We start from the raw sequence: 20196 nt of genomic DNA on the forward strand, positions 1-20196 counted from the left end.
AAAAAGCAAAAAGGAAAAGGGTAGAGAAAAGAGGGACGAATGAGGGAAGGGGGGGGATGAAGAGGAAATAAAGAAAAAAACTCCAAAATTTTAAAATAAAAATAAATTAAAATTAGGTTTAGAAGCACAAAAGCCTGTGCATTCAGAGTCCAAGGCGGGATGTCAGGACAAAGGGACATGCAGAGCCCGTCAGGTCAGAGAACTGCACAGATCCATTTGTTCCAGAAATCCTGGGGAACCATCAACTTCTTGTCACTCCCTGGCCCCACTGCCCCCAGGACGGCCACACCAAGTGCCCCCTGTGCCCCCCACCCATGCTGGGGACTGCCCTGCTGGGAAGGGGCTGTACTGGTGAGCAGGGGACAGGCAATAGAAATGGAGGATCATGGAATTATTAAGGTTGGAAAAGACATCCAAGATCATCAAGTCCAACCACGTTCACCACTAAACCACATCCCCAAATGCCACATCCACATGCCTTTTGAGCGCTTCCAGGGATGGTGACTCCACCACTTTCCTGGACAGCCTGTTCCAATGTCCTGCTCCAGTCCGCCCCCCAAAAAGGAATTCATTTCTCCATGGATATGCGGCAGTGCGCAGGGAAAGCCGCACGGCCCGCTACAGGCAAAATAAAATAAAAACAAACCGAACAAACAGAAAATGACTTTACATAACAGAATAATTCCATTCACTTCTCCTAGTTCCATTCTGTACATCAGAACACTGCAAGGGTTTTACAAGCCAGAAAGGCAAAGGCACCTGAGGAGTGTCTCGCACTCACACACACACACACACGAGCCACATCCATCCATGGGAGGATTTAGGTGGTATGAGGCCCCTGAGAGCATTTTGGGGCAGCCAGGAGCCCCCTTTGGCTCTCAAGTCTTTGCAAAGAAGGAAAACACCCACCCACCACTGAAAGGCTGAGAAAACCCAAACCAGATTCAATGAAAGAAGAGAAAACAGCATAAAAATGGTTTTGATTTTTTTTTTTTTTTTTTAGCTTTGGTGAACACACACTTTGTTACCCTCTTCTGCCAAACCCATTCCCAGACAACACTGATTTTTTTTTTTTCCCCTTGTGTTTGCTTCCATCCATCCCGTAGTACTGACCAGACTGATGGATTTGGTCCTATTCACAGAATAAAATTCTTCATTCCCCTCAGCAAAAGGAGACTTTTTTCCCCTCCCCATGGGGAGCTGCCCATCACCACCATGGCTGACTGACACACAACCCCTGGTGCTGCTCCACCAGATCCCAACTTCCCTGGATCCCGGCTTGGGCAGTAACCAGCCCCTGTAGCTTTCAGGCAAATTTATAGGGAATTCTTTTAGGTATTTATTTTAATTTGCTCTCATACTCACAGTGTTTATTTTTTTAAAAACTGAAGTAATTCTTAAAATCATGAAATCTTCGAATGGTTTGGGTTGGCAGGAACCTTAGAGCTCACCTCATTCCAATCCCTTGCCATCGGCAGGGACACTTTACCAGACCAGGTTGCTTCAAGCAATATCCAACCTTGACCCTGAATGTTTCCAGAAATGGGACATCCACAGCTACTCTGGGCAACCTCCTAAACCTTGCTTCTCTGTTCAGAGCTGAGGACACGGACACGCTCCCACCGCCACACCAGCGGTGCAAAGTCTTGATCTCTTCCTCATGGAAGAATTCAAGGATGTGTTCATACAAACAACCAATTCTTCACTTTCCTCTTAAGTCTAAGCAACACTTTTCATTTTCACTGAAAACCAGCATTATAATAAACCTGTGTCTGACACACTGGCCTGAGGACGGAACCTCCTGGTAACTGCTTTTTTAACCCTTTGCTGAGTCGGTGGAAACAGCTAATGCAGCAGAGAAGGGGGAGGTGGGATGGTGCAACTAATTTATCCAAAACCCCCCAAGGTCTGATTGATTAATTAATTAACTAGCTTCCAGGGACTCTGTGCATACTTCCTGCCCAGGTTTTCCAGTGGGGTAGTGCTGGTCAGAGACTGTAGTCCAGCTCTACTTTTGACTGGCCCATTTTCTCCTACAACTTCAAGCCTACTGCAGGAAGAAATCTGCTTCCAGCAGCCCTCAACTGCTGCAGCTCCACTCTCCCAGTCTGAGGCTCCATGGTCCTGCAGCTGTTCCCTTGGGCACCACCATGGAAGTGATGCTCCCCTTCCCTGTATCTGAGGATGGCTCACAAGGCACGGAGGAGGAGGCACCAGTCCCCTCTGCCTAATTTTAGGCACTCTTTTGGGTTTTACAGAGACCCACTGGGCTCTCCCTGCAGCTTCACCTCCAGAACACGATGGCATCTCTCCAGCCCCAGCGCAGCAGCACAGGCACGGCTCAGCAGAACTGTGGCTGTGAGCAGAGCCGTCCTTGCTGAGATTCCCTTCAGCTCACACCTGAATCCCAATGGCTCCCAACACAACCTGGCTGCTGCTCAGCCCTGCCATCGACAGCATTTAAACACCACCATCATCATTTGACCATTCCTCAGCCCGTGGCAGGGGTCCCGGGCATCCGTCCGCGGGTGTACCCGGCACAGACCTCCTGCACCCCGAGAAGACCCCCTTGTTCCCAGACTCACACACGCACACACACACGCGCCAAGGCAAAGTCAACACGGCTGCTGCATCCTCACACCAGATCCGAGCCGAGCATCACTCCTTGATTGTAACCGCGTAAGGCACAGGACAGTGTGAAACGCCGCCCCGCCGGAGCCGCCAGCTGCTCCAGCGGGGGTGGTCCCCTTGTGAACGGGGACGCCCAGGTCCCCCCGACTCTGTGGTCTGAGGATCATCTCCTCCGGCTTGGCTGAAGGCCCTGTCTGTTCCTCTGCGAAAGGTGGTGATGGCCACTGAACATCCGATTCCCCCACCGGTCCCGGGGATGCTGCCAGCACCGCCGCCGCGCTGGGGGGGACATTTCCCGCTTGCCACACTTCCCCCCAGAGAGCAGTTCCATGGCGAGGGGGACGGCCCCGGTACCGCTGGCGGCAGGGAGGTTACGTGGTCCGGCACCCGCACGGAAATCCCTCGCTCTGAATTCCCGGCGCCAACAGTCCCGAGCGCAGCTTGAAAATCCAACAACGCGGCGGGGGCCGAGGAGCAACGAGCGAGAAGGGACTGTCAGGACAGCCCTGGGTGAGGTCCGACCCTCCTGCCAGTGCTTCCCATCCCCGCTGCCAGGGCTCAGAGCCCGCAGTTGACGAAGGGGTGTCTCAGCAGGTCCTCGGCCGTCGGCCTCCGCTTCTCCTCCACGAAGATCTGCTTGAGGAAGTTGCGGCAGGAGCTGGAGACGCCGTCGGGGAGCTGGGGGTTGGTCGGCTGCGTGGCGATTTTAAAAATCGCCGCCATGGCCTCAAACTCTGCCCAGGGTGGTTTCTCCGTTAACATCTCCACCACGGTGCAGGCCACGCTCCTGCAACAACGCCAAGCACAGGGTGAGGGACTGGGGCGGTGGCCCTGCAGTTCGAGTTTAATCAGCTCTGGGATTGCACCTGCCTAAAGGGACTGTGCAGGGAGCAAACCTGCAGGAGACGGGGGCACATGTCCCTTGTATGTCCAGTCCCCCGAAGCTCCCTGGGCACACAGGTCCTTGGCACTGGACTTTCCACTCCCATAGCAGGAGTGAACACAGAAGCCTTGCTTTAATTAAAGCTGGTGGCTTTTCTGCCTACCTTAAGTGGCAGATGCTAAGTCTCTTAAAAGCTCACTGGAGCATCCCCTAAAGGGAAACCCAAGCACAGGTTCAGACAGCACAGTTTCAGCAACAGCATGTAGTTCCCCAGGAAGCTGAGAGAGAATGAAACATGTTTGCCTACATCCAACTTAATCTGGGAAGGAACACGTGGGATGAGCAGCAAAGAGCCCAAGAGGTTTCCCTAGGCTTGCTCAAGAGTCCTGGTCTTGGCAGAGATATTCTGCCACCTCCATTCATAATTGATCCTAAAAAGTTAAACCACATTCCCCTCCCATCAGCCAGAGCAGGTGGTGCAGGGTACATGGACACCTGCTAAGGACTTTCTGGTTTTCCCACCCAAAGAGGGTTCTCTTGGAAGGATTATTTTTTGTTGACCCTCTTTGCTTGGGCACCCAATGGAAAGCACACTGTGAAGATAGTGCTTCCTCCTCATATACTGGGAAGATTAGTAGTGTTACCCCAACTCTTCCAGGCTCCATCTGTCATCCTCCACAGATCAAAACATTCACAAGCAGCCAATGATTTTGGTTGTCTTTGTGCCTGAGCCACATGCAAACATCCAGCAGCAGATTTGGGAAAGCCATTGAAGATCCTCTGAGCTGGGCTTAAGTGAACCCAAAGTCAGGGCCAACAAAACTCAACAGCTCTTTTAGTGACCTTTTTTGTCAACCTGCTTTCCAGAATTAAAAAGCAGTTATGGGGATGAGCTGGATGTGAGACTCACCCAAGACAAGAGCTTCCAAAAGCAAGCTGTGATTCTGAGTGCTCCTGTTATAGGAATTTAGCTACAACACATTCCCTCTGGATATCTGCACAGTTGATCCTACCATGTATCTCCTATTTTCCATCCTTTGCACTGCTTCCCACTACTAGCTACACCCGTTGCTCCCATTACAGCCTCCCAAAAGGATTGTTTGATTTAAGTAGCAGTGGTGGGGATTTTACTGCGTTCCTTACCACACATCAGCTTTCCTTCCATAGCCCTCTCCACTGATAACCTCTGGGCTCATCCAGTATGGTGTTCCCGTGACAGATTTAATCCCTGTTCCAGACATGCAGATGGTCTGGATGCGTTTGCTGGCCCCAAAATCTCCAAGTTTCACATTTCCAGCAGAATCTCTCAGAATATTGGCACCTGGGGTAAAAAGCAAAGACAAGACCCCCAAGAGATGAAGCAGCAACCTGAAGTGAGGAGAGCAGGAAGGGCACAGGCAAAGAGCCCGGCAGGAGGGAGCCCAAAGGGCTGTGGTGGGTTGGACTCCGCATAAATCCTTCTCTCCTAAGGCAGCTGCTCTCCCAGAGGGTTGACTCCCACCAGCATCCCCTCACTCAGCAGGTTTCCCAAAAATGAGCAGTGCATGGGGGCCAACAGATCATCCTGCCCACCCACAGACAGCAGGAAGGAGCCTCAGGCCTCTCGAAATGCCAGAGCCTCTCAGTCCTTGGCTGTGTTACACCAGGTTTTCAGACATGTGAGGGCAGTTAACAATAATCCCTTGAGAGAGAAGACAGCACAAAATTTTGGTTTCAGCCTCTTGCTCAAGATTTTCATGGTTCAAGCCGGTGAAGGGCAGGGGCAGAAATACTTCAAATAGCAGATCCCAGTGCTGTGCTGAGCACAAGGATCTGTGCTGGGGCAGGGGGAGGCTGGGCTGAACAAACACGAGCTAACAAGGAGCTTCCCTGTACCACCCACTCACCTTTAATATCCCTGTGGACAATCATATTGCTGTGTAGGTAGAAGACTCCCTGCAGGATCTGCCTGGTGTACTTCCGTGTGACATTCTCGGTCAGAGCACCATAAGCTTTTAGCTGGTCCTTTATTGAGCCCTGTTGCACAGAAACAACACACACCAACCCTAAGGACCAGAGGAACCATCATGTCACAGGAACTTCTTAAACCTTCCTGACCATTCTATTTTCCAGCTCAGAAAACCCCAAACCCTTCTTTGTAGAAACAGCAAAAATCCACTAAGTGCTGAACAGAGTGAAGACTTGTCCTCGTGTCCCAGGTCCCTGGGGAGATGAAGGAATGGTTTGGTGTTTGTCAGAGCTTCCTCCTGCCAACACCACAGACCTTTTTCCCCCTCTAGTGGCTGGAGGGGTGTCACCGACAGCTCGTGGAGAAGGACCAAACTGATGAGGAATTCCAACTCAAATGAGAGTATCAACTAGATTAATTAGATTCATAGAATCTTTACGGTTGGAAAAAACCTCTGAGACCATCCATTCCAATCATTAACCCAGCACTGCCAGGCCCACCACTAAACCGTGTGGTTTTGAGCATTTCCAGTGATGGTGATTCCACCACTTCCCTGAGCAGCCTGTTCTGATGCTTGACAACCCTTTCAGTGAAGAAATTGTTCCAGTCTAAATCTCTGCGGGTGCAACTTGAGGCCATGTCCTCTTTTCCTATCACTTGTTACCTGGGAGAAAAGACCAACTCCCACCTGTCTACAATCTGCTTTCAGGGAGTTGTAGGGAGCCAGTTCTTCAGGGCCAAGATAATGAGTCAGTCTTTGAAAGCCTCCTCCCAAAACTTTGCACAGCAAGGAGCACCTCCAGCCACGAGGGACAGCCAGCCCCACGAGGGCCTGCTCCAACAAGACCACCCATTTGCAAGTCCTTGAATTTCTGACCCAGGCATGCAGGCTCAAACTGGTTTGACTGTATTGATCAAAGAGGAAATGAAGCAGGGGTGAAGACATTTATCATTCTCCTGGTTTCAGCTGTATTTTCAGGCTATTTGGAAATTGATGTGTCTCACTGTGCCAGAGCTGGGTTTTAGCAGAGGTGAACCAGAGGCAGATTTGGGGTTCACACTCAGCTCTTACCTCCAGTATTCAAAGTTAGCTGGGAAGTGGGAGGGGAAACTCATCCTGTTTCTGCCTATCCTGCAGCTCCAGGGTTGACCCAAGATTGCCAGTCCTGTTCTGGGAATAGTGGCTGCTCTGCTCCAAGCCAGCCCATCAAACTCTATTAGCTTTTCCACATCCACCCATCTCTGCTGCAGCTCTGCCCAGCTACTGTTTTGGCTTCTTTTGAGGCTGGTGGTGATCCTGTGGATAAGCCTCTCCTTTTCCTTTCTGAGCACTGCTGAAGCAACCTGAGATGCTCTAAATGACCCCCTCGTACAATTTGTATGCAGGGTATGCTCCCTCGCCACCACCAAAATAGATTTCTTATCCTGCCCCTGCTCACCCTGATGAGGGGACATCAAAGAAAGAAGGGGAAACAGGTTCCTTGAGGCCTGTGGTCAAATGGACCATTCTGTTTTCCAAGCACAGATAAAAAAAATAATCTATGGGGAGGACAGAAACTACAGAGTCAGCTATTAAATGGGTGCCATCATAAGAATGGCAGGCTAAGGGTGCACCCAAACTTGGCCCTGTGAAGATTTTACCAAGCTGACTGTCCTAAACTGGAAGCCTGGCCAGACCCAGCTTTGCAGAGGTGCTGTCCTGCAAAGTTTGGGAACTCCCTCACTTCCACTGGCCTTGGAAACCAGAGCCCTGAGCTGCTTTTGTGAAATGAGCTGTTGTTGCAGCAGCAAGTCAATCTGTATTTGGTCAGAGCTCGGCTTTATCATTTAAGAAAACAAACACTGAATTTCCAGCCCTGCTGGACACTGCCCCAGCATCAAATGCTGGTTTCCTGGCTGCTAACAAACATTGGCATGCCGTGGAATAAGCAGCAAGGCGATTGCTGCAATTCCTGGGATTTACTCCTCTGGGTCCATGCCTTGTGGAAGGGCCTGAAGGTGAGATGCCCACAGGGATAGAGGGAGGACAGGGCTTGGAAGGGACTCAGAGGCATGGAAGTCCACCTGATCACTCACATGCAGGATATGTTCGGAGAGCCTCTGGCATCTTTACTAACAACCAAAATTATTTGCAACCAGATGACTTAATTGTCCCTTCTGACCTTACAAATCTCTGTATAAACAAGGGTTTATTCTCCAACACTCTGGGGAAAAGATCCAGCTGGACAGGAGGGACTTGGGAGAACAGATCCTCCAGCAATGTAAATACCATTATGCTGTTTTACACCATCAGTCTAATAGCTGATGTAATTCACAAGCTCCCAAACACAAAGAGATGCTCAACTCATCCGTGTACATTCCCCAGCCCCTGCTTAAACTCTCTCAAAACATTCTGATCTTTTTCCCCATGGCTATTTCATCCTGTATCAGCAAAGCCACAAATTGAAGCCACTCCTGCACAAGAGGATAACACTGCCCACGAAAAGCTCTGTCCTCAACAGAGAGCTCTAAGTGAGTAACACTGCTTTTAATACACATGTGCTGAAAGGCACAAATAATTGGTGACAGCTGTGGGTGGACAGTTGTACTATTAGCTTTTCCTGCAGGGATTTGCAGTAAATACTTAAGGATGGGCTCAGGCCACAGTGTTTGGAGCAGGATCTGGATCACGTCCTACATTCACCAAGCTCAGATTCCAGACTATGAACACACCCTGCTTCAGGATTCAAACCTAAAACCTGCCTGCAAGGCTTTTCATTTCACCCAGTGCATGTTGAGGGGCTTCACCATGACATCTGACTCACATCCTACGCTTTCCCAAGCCTTAGGGATGCATCCACTGCTTTGGTTTAGTTCATCAGCTGTACAGCAGCTCAGCTGGATTCAAATTTCACCAAAGCCCAGGACACTCTAAATCTGTTTTCTGCCACTCAGGAAAGTCTCTAGCAGGAACCACACTTACCCCTGGCATGTATTCCACAAAGATAGACAGTTTCTTCTCCTCAGGATCCCGCAGGCACCCGTAGTACTGCACAATCCTGTCGTGACGGAGAGTCTTCAACAGCTGAATCTCACATTCTAAAGCATTCACCTCCTGTAACAACACAGACAGGCTTCCTGATGAACGGGAATGCTGTCTTTGGGAATATGATATAAACACTGCTCCATGCTGAGCATGATTTTTGTAGCAGCTGTGAAGCTGCCCACGAATACATTGGCCACACGAGGCTCAGGAAGGAGGACCACTGCCCTAAGAGAAAGGCAAGGAGAAAGACAGGGCTTGTCTTTGGGACAAGTTCACTTATTATTACTTGTGTTTAAGGAGTTTTTCTGGAGTTTTTTTTATTTATGGCTTTCCTATTCTGGAAAGGTGACAATGAAGTCACTGCCCACAGTGGGGAGAAGGTGAAGGGAGCAAGAAGGACAAAATTAAGGAAGATCAGACAGACCTGCAAGAGATGATACCTGAGACAGAGCAGGCCAATGTGACCAAGGAACTGGGAGGCAGAGAAGTCACCACAGAACTCTGAGTAGTGCCACAAGCCATTCAGGACTACTCCAGAGAGGGAAAACAACACCCTGTCTCCACACAGTGCCTTCCAGGGACATGGACACCTCCACCCTCAGCCCCCAGCCCACAGTTCCCCAAGGAGCCTCAGAACAGCCCTGCCCTTGTACTCACTTTACTTGTCTCCTGGCTGTCAGGGTCGAAAGGCACCTGCTTCACCGACAGCTCCCGCCCAGTGTCAGCATCATAGCAGAGATAAACTTCCCCAAAAGCTCCTCTTCCCAGCAGCTTCCCCAGCCTCCAGTTCACAGGTGCCTGCAGAGCTACAGGAGAGAGCAGAGGGTTGAGAGAAGAGCACAGCAGGGAGACTTCAGCATCAGGGTCCAGCTGACCCTACAGAGTGCAGGGCAGTCAGCAAGCCACTCTCTCCCAGAGGCAGCAGGACAAACCAGTTTTAACTGCACTGGTGCTATTGGTGTGGGGGGAATGTCTCCCAGTCTGCATTAGCATAAAGCAGAAACAAATACCAGAAAAGTCCTATTTCATTAAGAGTCTTTCCTCTAAAAACTCTTTTCTTAGCCAATGTTGGAATTTCCCTTCTGCTGTGGGAGTGTTTAGCAGGATACAGGATGGCTGAGCAGCAGCCCAGGCAGGGACCAGTAAGGAGTCATTCCTAGGATGTTATCCATCACTAAACAGGCCCAAAATGCACCAGCTTCGACATCATGGGCAGCTGTGCAATAGCAGAGGAGCTTGCAACACCATCTTTGGGTGCTGGGGTGACAGCAATGTCAGTCAAGAACAGAAACTCTGGATGCATTTGCTCCCATGTCCCAAGTCTTCTGGGAAGCTTCTGCTGTGTGACCACACTGACAGTCCAACACACAAGCAATCATCTGCAACCCAGCAAGTGCTGCACACCAGCTGACCCCACACAGCTCTCAGCCCAAGGCCAAGGTAAGACACAGGGTATTGTACTACACCTTTCTCATGAAACAGAAGCTGGTGCAATGTGCCTCATGTTGGGGGGCAAAGCTCACCCACGGCTGGCTCAGCTGATGCCCAGTAACTCAGCAGGTCACAGTAACTCAATTTTGTGCTAAACCCCAGCTCTACTGAGAGCTCAGGCACTTGGGGCTGTGGTTCACTCACAGCTCCTGGCTTTCGTAGGGGAGGTGCTGAAGACCTGCAGACCCTTTTCACAATTGTTCCAACACTTGGGCCTGTACTCGTCATACTGCAAGGTGCTGAGCTTGCTGTCCCCAGTGAAGCTCTTGGTTCTGCTGGAAGGGACAAGCTGAAACAGGTTCTCCTGTGGGAAGTAACTCCTGGGGAAAGTCCTCCGGCCTGTAGGGGAAAAAGGGGGAAAGTTACAGCCAGAACACATGGACCAGCTTGGATCCACCTGTCACCACCTTCTCACGTCACTGCCCAGATCCTCACCTCTTCAAATTAAACAAAGCAAGTGTAATGAAACTGCAGCAGAACCCTGTGAAGATTTTAAATTCAATTTAAGAGTTGATAACAGCAGGCATTACATCTAATGTAGATGTTTCCAGAGGGGTTTGCAACAGTTTAATTACATCAGGGGGCTTGTTGGTTGTTAATCACAATTAAACACTCAACAGGCAGGGATTTACATTGCAAATTATCCCTGCCATCCCCTAAGTCCACATGCAAATGACCACACAGCAGGGCCAGACCTGCTTTCTCAGGGGTGTCAGTGAGATGAAGCTCATTCTGGAAAGCTTAGTATGCTCTCTGCACGTCCTCAGTACATTTTCCCCAAGGGAATTTTTGCCTCCCACCATTTTCAGTTTCATACAGTGGAAGAATGAGCAGGAAAACAGTGATGGAGTGGGCCCCAAAGCTCAGAGCTCACCAGTTTAAAACAGAGAAGCAAACAGATACTGCTACCCTGAAATTGCTTGGGGATTTCCTACAGCTCTGTGAGAAACCTGCTGTAAAGGTCACAAAAAGCATCCTCAAAAGAAAGCAATTTAGGGGAATAGAAAGGTTGATACTGCCAGGGATGAGAAATGCCAATCATCCCCACAGCTAAATTAAAAGAGGAGGTGTAAGCAGAGGACAGGCTGTAGATGCTCAGCACTTCCCAAGAGCACAGCTGCAAAGTCTCATAGAGAATGCCCTTCAGAATACACAAGGGAATCCCAGATTACTTGGTGGTCCCTCCCTTTACCAGAAACCTCTCCTTCCCAAGTCTTTCCAGTCCCAGGCATGGTCACAAGCCATCAAGGACTGATCACCATTTCCTTACCGTCACTGTAGTCCTTGCGACTTTGGGAGAGATGGTACTGCCTTGGGAACGTCCCACCTTTCCCAAACCTCTCACAGAATGGGATGTCAAAATCTGGCAGGAGGAAAGAAGACACAGGTATTTCTGAGATCAGCTCAGTACCAAATGCCCAGAGTGTTTCTTATGGGAAACACTGAGTTAGAGGCAAGAAGGAGGTGACAAGGTGTTCATTTACACAACCCTGTATTCCCCAAGGCTCCCTCTGAAATCTGCCCACAGTCACAAACTCCTCAGTGGAAAATCAAGGTTAAACACACTGCCCTTGGTGCCCCCAAAAGCAGAGGAACTGCTGATTTTATGGACCCTGGCCCACAGTGTTGAAGTGCAAGGCAGAGGATTAACACAGACCATGCCTGGTTTCCAAGGCAGAGCACTAAAACATCTTATTTGCACATGGAAAACGCAAAAATCAGCATGGAAACAAAACTGCCAGGCAGGGTCAGGCCTAGATACATCTACTCCAAAACCTTTGCCTTGATACCAGCTATTTCCAGGGCAATGCAAAACCCAGCACTTGACTAACACCAGATGGTATCTCCCTGCTCTTTCTTCTCAGATGTGACTCCTCCCCTCTGAAAACCAATTTAGACCCCCAGAGCTCCAAACTTTTATATTTATTTGCTTAAATGCTAGAAAGATAGAATATACAGGAGGGATTAAAGATCATCAGAGTTCAGACACTGGATGATGAGAGAGATGGATGGACACACAAGATAAGGACATTTTTTTTAATAAAAACCACAGCACAGGAAGCCATTGCTGGTAGTACCAAATAACTTGAGATTAAAATATCTGTCATTCCACCCCCTTCTTTCACCTGCTCTTTTTCCTCCATCCAATTCTAATGACACAGCCCCTTCTGACTGTTTGTTTGCCTTAGCCCGGGGCCAGCAGCCGCTCCTCAGAGGCCGCTCCTGGCCTCTGCTGCACTTCGGTGTGATTGCCAAAAAGAGCACATAATGGCTGAAATATGGCCAGCAAGAGGAGCAACAAGGACAGGGCAAGAGGTTCTCAGTGAGCCACGTGTGAGCGACAGTGCCCAGAGGTGTCTCAGAGCAAAGTGCCACGGGGGGAGCACTAAAACCTTCAGCAACGAGGGCTGACTGCAGCTTCATCTCTGCAGCTCAATCTAGAAACCCTGCCTCAGGCCAGCAATGAGTTATCCTGCCACAGGCTGGCTGCCATTTGCTCATTTTTAATAGTGCAAGTCATTACAATATTACAGAATTTCCATTATTTAACCAGCTGGATGTTTATAAGTGATTAAGCAGTAACCTATGATCTGTGCAAGCACCAATACCACTTCTCTCACAGCATTTGCACTATTGCAGATTCATACAAGTGGAAGAGGTGTAACTCCCTAGAGAGCTGGGGTTTGCTATGTAGGGAGTCAAGATCCTGAAGGGGCAACTCCTAGATAGTAAGAGAGACAAAATCTGATCCTACAAGGCTGTTCCCAGCTTCTCAGCACCTTGCAGTTGTCAGCAAACACAAGAGCATGGCCCCCTCAGCAACATCTACCAACACAGATCTCTCAACAGCTTTTTACTTGCTTGCATCCATCCACCTCAGGGCCCCAGCTGCCCAGTTTGGACTGTTGCTGCTGTCACTTGATTCCCAAATCAGGCCTAAAGGTTCTTCAGTGCTACCACTATTGCTGCAGCGTCAAGAAGGGTTAATGAAGACAAGAGCAGCCCTGCTTGTGTTCGATGCGCTGGGCTTTTTGATTTTAGAGAACATTCCTGTTTGATCATTGCAGGGTCAATTCTGAAGTATCACCTAAGCCATGGAGCTGGTTTGCTTGATTGCTTTTAATTACTTTTCATGCAGTGCCATCTCTCTAATAGTCTTTATCCAGCCTCTTTACTACATAGCAAATGCAAACCACCAAGAGTGCTTACCCATGCAATCAAGACTGTCTTTGGGATGGCTCTTCCTTCCAGGAACAGGGGTTTGGGGAAAGGGAGGGCTGTAAAGGGATGAAAAAAAAAAGAAGGATTCATTTATGATATCAGAAAGGCTATTAATAGACATGGGAAAGGACAGGAGAAACCACTGATCACTGAGCCCCCATCCTCATCCTGCACAAGAATAAAGATTGTTTTTTTGGCTGGATCACAGCTTGTTCCTGTGGCAAACAAAGGAGATGCTGCAAAACCTGCAGTCACCAGGCTGAAATGAAACAGCCAAAGATCATCACCCCTGTGCACAAGGCAGCACAGAAGGAGGGCTGCAGGTTCCTTTTCCCTCAACTTCAGGGGTTCAACCATACACCTCTGCTTTCCATGAACATCGTTCAGCTGCTGCAGATGCACCAGAGTCCTTCAGTCATGCTCAGTTCATGCAGGATTCCCTTTTCTCCAACATCACCTCCCACCTTCCTCACACAGAGACTGCACCACCTCTGGGAACATGCAGCCTCCCCAGGAGACCAGGAGGGAGAGCGTGGGACTGGTGCCTCAAGGCTCAAGGTCTTTAAACTACAGTGAGAGGATGAAAAAACACTGCAAGGAGATTTCAGCAATCCCAATTTCACCCCAGACTCTTAAAGAGTGATCTGGCATGTTGGTTATCCACGCTCTCTTTTAACAATATGGGCACAGAGCAGAAATCTGCATTGCAAAGTGCTCTGAAACCTACTCACATCAAAGCTGATCACTGCTGTGGCAAAGAGGAGTTTGTGGTGCTGTTCCCAACCCTCAGCCTGGTCACTCACTCTGTCCTCTTGGGCTGATGCCATCCCAAGCAACTGGCTGCAAAGCCTCCGCCACCTCTTTGCAGGAATAGCCCTACTTACTCCTCTTCCTTGGAATAGCACAGCCCTCCTTGTGCCTTTTCCAGCTCCTAGACCTATGATTGAACACATCTGCCTGCTTTGCACGTGAAATCAGGCCATGCCACCTTCTCACAGAGAGCTAAAGGTGTAAAACTCTTCTCTCAGTTCACAGCAGAGTAACAACCAGCCTGTTGTTACTCTGTTCTTCCTGGCAAAATCTATGTAAAAGCAAAGCTGGGGCAGAGAGGTTGGGAACACAAGGAATCCAGCTTCGATATGGCCGTAACAATGAGCAAATACATCACAGGAAATTATTAAAAGCCACAAAAAGGAAATGGACCTCGATGCTGAGACAGATCCAAAGAGCACAGAGATGCAAACCCGAAGCATGCTACACTATCAACCCAACGCAGGCCCGCTGGAACGCAGCCTTGGTGCTGTATGGCAACAGCAACAGCGGAAAAAAATAGAAAATCTTTGATGCAGATGGAAAAAAAAATAGACTGCTTCCCAAAAGGACATTGTGTCTTATCCACAGCTCACGCTGCACAGCAGCAAACATACGGTTTCTGTGCACGTGTGAGCTGGGACCGAGCTCAATGGCACCAGCCACTGAATCGCAGCCTGGGTTAGTACAGCGTGTCCCAGTTGCTTCCTGCTGAGTAGCTAAACTTAGTTACTGCTCATCTGGTGTCCTCAGCACCTTGACTGACACATCTGTGGCTGCTGGCACTGCACAGGGCCTGCTGAGTTTGCCAGTGATCGGTGGAGAGCAGACAGCGTGCCCAGGGAGGAGGAGGCATGGAGAGGCTGATGGAATATTGACCTGGTGACTGCAGAGCGCCAGAGGGGGAAGAGGTGCTGTGAGGGTGATGAGGCCCTGGCAGAGGCTGCCCAGAGAAGTCGTGGATGCCCATCCCTGGAAGTGTCCAAGGCCAGATTGGATGGGGCTCGGAGCAACCTGGTCTAGTGGAAGGTGTCCCTGCTCATGGCAGGGGAGTTGGAACTGGATGATCTTTAAGGTCCCTTCCAACCCAAACCATTGTGTGATTCTATGAGAATTTTCATCTCAAAAGACAAAAAAGAAGACCTGGTCACACAAAGCCAGGCTGTCTTTGTCCAGCTCAGATTGCTGCAATTCAAATCATACCATTGCACAGACATCTGTTGCTAGGATCTGGTTTTCAGCGATAAAGATAAATTTGTTTTGCTCAGGTGCATCCTCATCCCAACAGAAACCTCAGGGGATGCCACTGATCCGGCTGTTCTCCCACTACGGAGCAGAGGCTGCAGTTCAGTTTGTGAACACGGTGACACACACAACTCACCTGTCCACAGACCTGTCCAGTGACTGGCAGCTCCCAGACAGCGAGTCATCAGGGCTGATGAAAGCTTCAAGCATCTGACAGAGAAAGAAAAGGGGAAACAATAAGACCATGCACTGTAGCTCTTCAAGCTCCAGAACTAGCAGACCTCTGCAGGGTCATCCACTTACTATGCCCTCCCTGCATTATTGCTCTTTCCAACTGGTATTTGCTGGTAGGAAAACTGAAGCAAAGATAATTAGCACCCTGATGTTCAAAGCGTGCGGAGAAGTCAATGAGATTCAAAGTGCTCAAAGTATTTGTGAGAAATAATAATACTACTACAAAAGGAAAATATGTATCAGGACACAAATGATGTGCCCAAGGCCAAGTGGATATTGTGTACCACAGCCAGGATTGCAGCCCTGGACTCCTGACTTCCCGAGCTGCCCTGGCACACAAGCCCAGCCTTCCTCTCTGCTGATAAGCGCAGCATCATCAGGGTTTTTGGCTGGAGGAACCGGCTTGGCTCTCACCAGCCCAGTGAGTCAAAAGCTGCATTTGTGTTGCTTCCTGGATGAGACATTGTACTGGCCAGGGTTATTTATAGCTGTTTAGTAACAATAGAGGGTTTGTATGGAGTGGTAAACCCTGGGGCTGTGTGGACTTCCACACGGAGCAGAGCCTGCTCCAGGCCACGCTGTGCTGCCACAGTGCCATGCTCCCTCCTGGCTATGGACACTCACCAACCCCTGCTCCACAGCTCATTCCTGGGAAAGCTCAGCGACGAGGGTTAAACACCACATGGAGCCACACTCTGCTGGTTCACACATCGCTCCTCCTTCCCCAACAGCCTCCCTTTCCACAGGCTGTTCCTGTCAGCCCTCCCTCAGATGGTTCTCATAACAGCTCCTGCTGTTTTGGCCAGGCAGTCCCAACTGCAAAGTGCAATTTTTCTCTGCTTCCTAGTTTTTACCCCAGAACCTCCTCATTCAAAGTGCACTAGGCCAAAGAGCAGCAAGAACTCTGGTAGAATCCACTCCCCGCTTCTGCCAGCCATGCCAGGTCTCTTCCAGCAGTAAATGCTGAAACAGACTCATTTCTCAAAAGCATAAAATTGGGAATTGGAGCATGCTCCATACTCAGCCTCTGCTCATCTGCCAGGCTGGTCTCAAGACCACAGTTACATCACAGGCTTGCACAGGGGCATTCCCCAAAAGGCAGCCAGCTCCAGCTTCTGAGTGGTTTTCCATGAGGCACTTATGGAAGCAGCAGTACAAGGACATTCTAAAGGCAAAGCCCATGTAGGGGAAAGCACAGCTGCTCAATGATGAAAACCAAAAAACCCCAAACCATTCCCCAAACCCCTTTTCCCTGCATTTCATTCACCAGCAAAGGGCTGCAGGCCACCCACAGTGTGATGTTGGGGAAAAGCAAGGAGAGCATCTGGGAACCTTCATCAGGAGCAGGCTTGGGGCTCTGAATTAATGGAGCTCCATAAACAGCTGGTGGAGCTGGGCTGATTTACACCCAAGGGGGTCACGGGGACCCTCCCCCTGTATGCACACACACACTTTGTCTTAATCCTCCCCAACATGTTTGGGAGGCATTTGAAAACAACAGAGAGCCAACTTTTGGCTGCAAGGAGCACATGATACATCTGCACTTTGACGCTGCCAAGACTCACCCAGAGTGACTTCTTATTTTATTAAGGGCTGTATAATAAACTGTTGAAAACACAACTTTGCCATGGAAACACTGGCACAGCCTGCATGCAAATGTGGAGCTAGTGGGTGCTTTTTGAGTGTAGGAAACACACATCACCCCAGGGACATCCTTGGGGGCCAAGCACAGCAGCCTGATGGATTAAGCTTAGTCCCTTCCAGATGTCCCTCCATGTCCTTCCTGTAAACTCTGGATCTTAGTCCTATATTTCCAGGAGCTTTGCAAGAATGACATGTGCCCAGACAGCCCAGCTGACTTCACAGGATCTACACTAAGCTCTTCAGAGCTATAGATTGAGCAGAAATGCAAATGAAAAGGGAGGTATAAGCTGCTCCCACTCTGGTCCCTCAACACTGCACAGATTCCCTCCTCGTGGGTACCAAATTGACTGAAGGATGAGGTACTGCTCAGCACTGAGGAACTTGCTGCTCTTTTATTACTGAGGGACTGGGATATACAATCTCCTTATTAAGAAAGTTAAAAAATATATAAAATGGGGGAAAGACAGAGACACAAAGCCACAGAGGCTGTGGGCAGAGCCAAGAACTGTAACTGGAGCTCAGGCAGAAACACCACATGGGAAGCAGCCAGAGCTGCTGATATCCCCGGGCTGTTGCAATCGCAGGCAATCAGTTTCTTGGCACATTCCCTCGTGGTCCCGGGATCTGGGAATGCTGTGGCCACGAGGGCCTGGCAGCTGGTGCACATGTGTGCCCCAGATCTGTGCTGCTCCAGAGCTACCCGAGGTGCCGGGCACATTTGCCATCCCCACTGGAGCTGGCTCTCAGGGTTCCTGGAAATCAGGCCCAACTTTCCCAGGCATGTCAAGCCTGGGGGCACCCATTCCTGGAAAAAGCTGGCCCGAGCCCCAAGCACAGGCACTGCTGGGGATTTAATGGTGGGAAGGGCTCTCACAGCTCAGCCTCCTCGCACCCAGCGCTGTCCCAGTTTCACCCACACCCCAGCCCCACTCACGTTCTGGTCCATGGTCTCGGGGATGAACTCGCCCTCGCTGTTGATGCTGGTGTAGGATCCCTGGCGGGCGATCTGCTGCTGCTCCTCGGGAACGCTCCCCGGCGGCGGAGAGCTCCGGCCGGTGTGCAGAGAGCCTAGCACAGGGACAGACACAGGTCAAGGACAGAACCTGCCAATCCGAATCCTTCCAGAAATGCTGTTCCAGTGATCCCAGCGATCTCCTGGAGATGCTGCTGGGTTGGAACTCGGGCGGATGGGAGTGGAGCTAGAGGCGTGATGCTGTTTATGAGCATCCTCCAAAGCTGTGGCAACAGGGAAAGTTTGTTACTGTAGCAGACTTGATCTTCAACACACCCTGGATCCTAAGAGTTGTCACTGTATCCAGGTGCCATGCCGGAAAGGAAAGCTCTGGAGTTCTGCTGTGGTACAATCAGTCCATCTCAAAGCAAACCACAAACTCCAAACCCACCTCCCCTTTGACCTCTGGGCATTCCCTCCCTGGAGCAGGTCACTGCCTTGTTCAGCCACCTGGGAAACAGCCTGGCTGTGCCCAGTGCAACATCACTGAAGCACTTGTTATATGGAAAATGATTTGCACTCAAATACCCTCTTCTCTCCCTTTTCCCTATTTGAAAGTAAAGAGGAAGGAAAATCAGCCCTCAAATCCAAAAACCCCAGGGCAGTAGTGACCTATGGGATCAGTTTGTCCCATCTTTGGCCAAGGGAATTGTCTCCCCATCTATAGCCCCAGCGCCTCTACCCTGTGCATCCTGTGCACAGACAGCAAAGCTTCCTCTGGCTCCCTCCCAGGGCTCCTTTAGCAGAAGGTGATTTCCATTTTGCACCTGGGAGAGAACTCCACAGCTTCTTTATGAAGATTTACTCCTTTACTCCCCAAATCCACTCTATCCTCGTGCCTTTTCCAGCTTTAGGGATTGCTGCCTTTGCCTGGCCCAGTTGCACAGTCTTGGCTCTGCCTGACTCCCTGTAGTCCCTCCCCTCCATCCCTGTGCTGTCATTACTCCATGGCAAGGAATTGCTGACGGAGATCTGTGCAGCTCTGTGCTGGAGCTTCAGCTGGTCGGCATCGTGCAACGTGAGCTTTCACACAGCACAACAACTTGTTTTCATGCAGACTTCTGAAAAGCACACATCCTTCAGGAGATAGAAAGCACATGGGGATGTGTTTCCTCCCATTTTGTGGCGCTCTTACCAGTTCTTACTAACAACATGCCCAGGCTAAGCACAAGAGAAAGGTACTGGAAGGAGGCCTATCCCATCATGGAACGTCAACACTGATTTATCAACACAACACTTCTGCCTCTTCTGCTGCTGTTCTGCATCACAGTCACTGTGCCAGAGGGATCTCTGGCATAAATCCATCTGCGTGATCAACACTACAAACCTGAATTCCCACCTTTCACTTCAGCAGATACACATCAGGAGCTGCTAATGTTAACAGTGTCACACCAGCATTAAAGATCATTAAATCAGGCTTTTTTGCTGGATTTATACCAAACACACAGATTTGTCTGTCCCATGCTACATGTTCCTTCTGACTCCTTGCTCAGATTGTAAAAATAAAAGTCATATGGCTTTGAGTTACTTTTTTTTTCCCTTCTTCCTATTTTCTCCTTCACAGATTTCCTGCAGGATAAGAACACAGTGAAAAAACTCCAACTGAAGTAATGCCAAGATCAAGAGGAGAGAATCTCTTGAGTGCTGCAGCACTCATAATGAACTGGCTTTCCACCAGCCTTAAAACAAAACCAGTTGGGAAGTACAGCATCCTCTCTTTGAAGATAAATAAACAGGCTTTTAACTACTGAGCAGTTTGGGCACCCTGGATAAATCACTGCATCAGCAGCCCCTCGTTTGCTTAGCAGATGCCAATCTGGAATGCAGCACAAGGACATTCAGGTGGCTCTTGACCCAAAAAGCTGCTGGAGGATTCAGTGTGGTGTAAGTGCTCTATCTTAGCTCTGCTGAGCATTTCTGTTGCTGCTGCAATGAGGTGTGGGTCTGCTCATGCACTGTTGGGATCTCTTGCTCCAACAACCCATTTGTTATCCAGAAACCCTTTGACTATGATTCTACAAAGAGCTGTACATGCCCTGTTTGACTCTGAA

At 49.7% G+C, this 20196-nt stretch overlaps 1 protein-coding gene across 3 annotated transcripts in view; it reads right to left on the reverse strand.

The window, feature by feature from the left end:
- Positions 1-661: 661 nt before the first annotated feature.
- Positions 662-20196, reverse strand: part of LOC116438888 (mitogen-activated protein kinase kinase kinase 3-like) — a 75922-nt gene continuing 56387 nt past the window's right edge. For all 3 annotated transcript variants that reach the window (XM_032098006.1, XM_032098086.1, XM_032097938.1), the window contains 10 exons: positions 18068-18201; positions 15392-15465; positions 13189-13256; positions 11249-11341; positions 10123-10317; positions 9145-9293; positions 8425-8556; positions 5401-5530; positions 4658-4835; positions 662-3418 (listed from right to left, as the gene is read on the reverse strand). In XM_032098006.1, coding sequence (XP_031953897.1) covers positions 3190-3418; positions 4658-4835; positions 5401-5530; positions 8425-8556; positions 9145-9293; positions 10123-10317; positions 11249-11341; positions 13189-13256; positions 15392-15465; positions 18068-18201 — 1382 coding nt within the window. In that variant the 3' untranslated portion in view covers positions 662-3189. The remainder of the gene's footprint in view (positions 3419-4657; positions 4836-5400; positions 5531-8424; positions 8557-9144; positions 9294-10122; positions 10318-11248; positions 11342-13188; positions 13257-15391; positions 15466-18067; positions 18202-20196) is intronic.

This window comes from Corvus moneduloides, chromosome 1 (genome assembly GCF_009650955.1).
Source record: "Corvus moneduloides isolate bCorMon1 chromosome 1, bCorMon1.pri, whole genome shotgun sequence".
Lineage (NCBI taxonomy): Eukaryota > Metazoa > Chordata > Aves > Passeriformes > Corvidae > Corvus > Corvus moneduloides.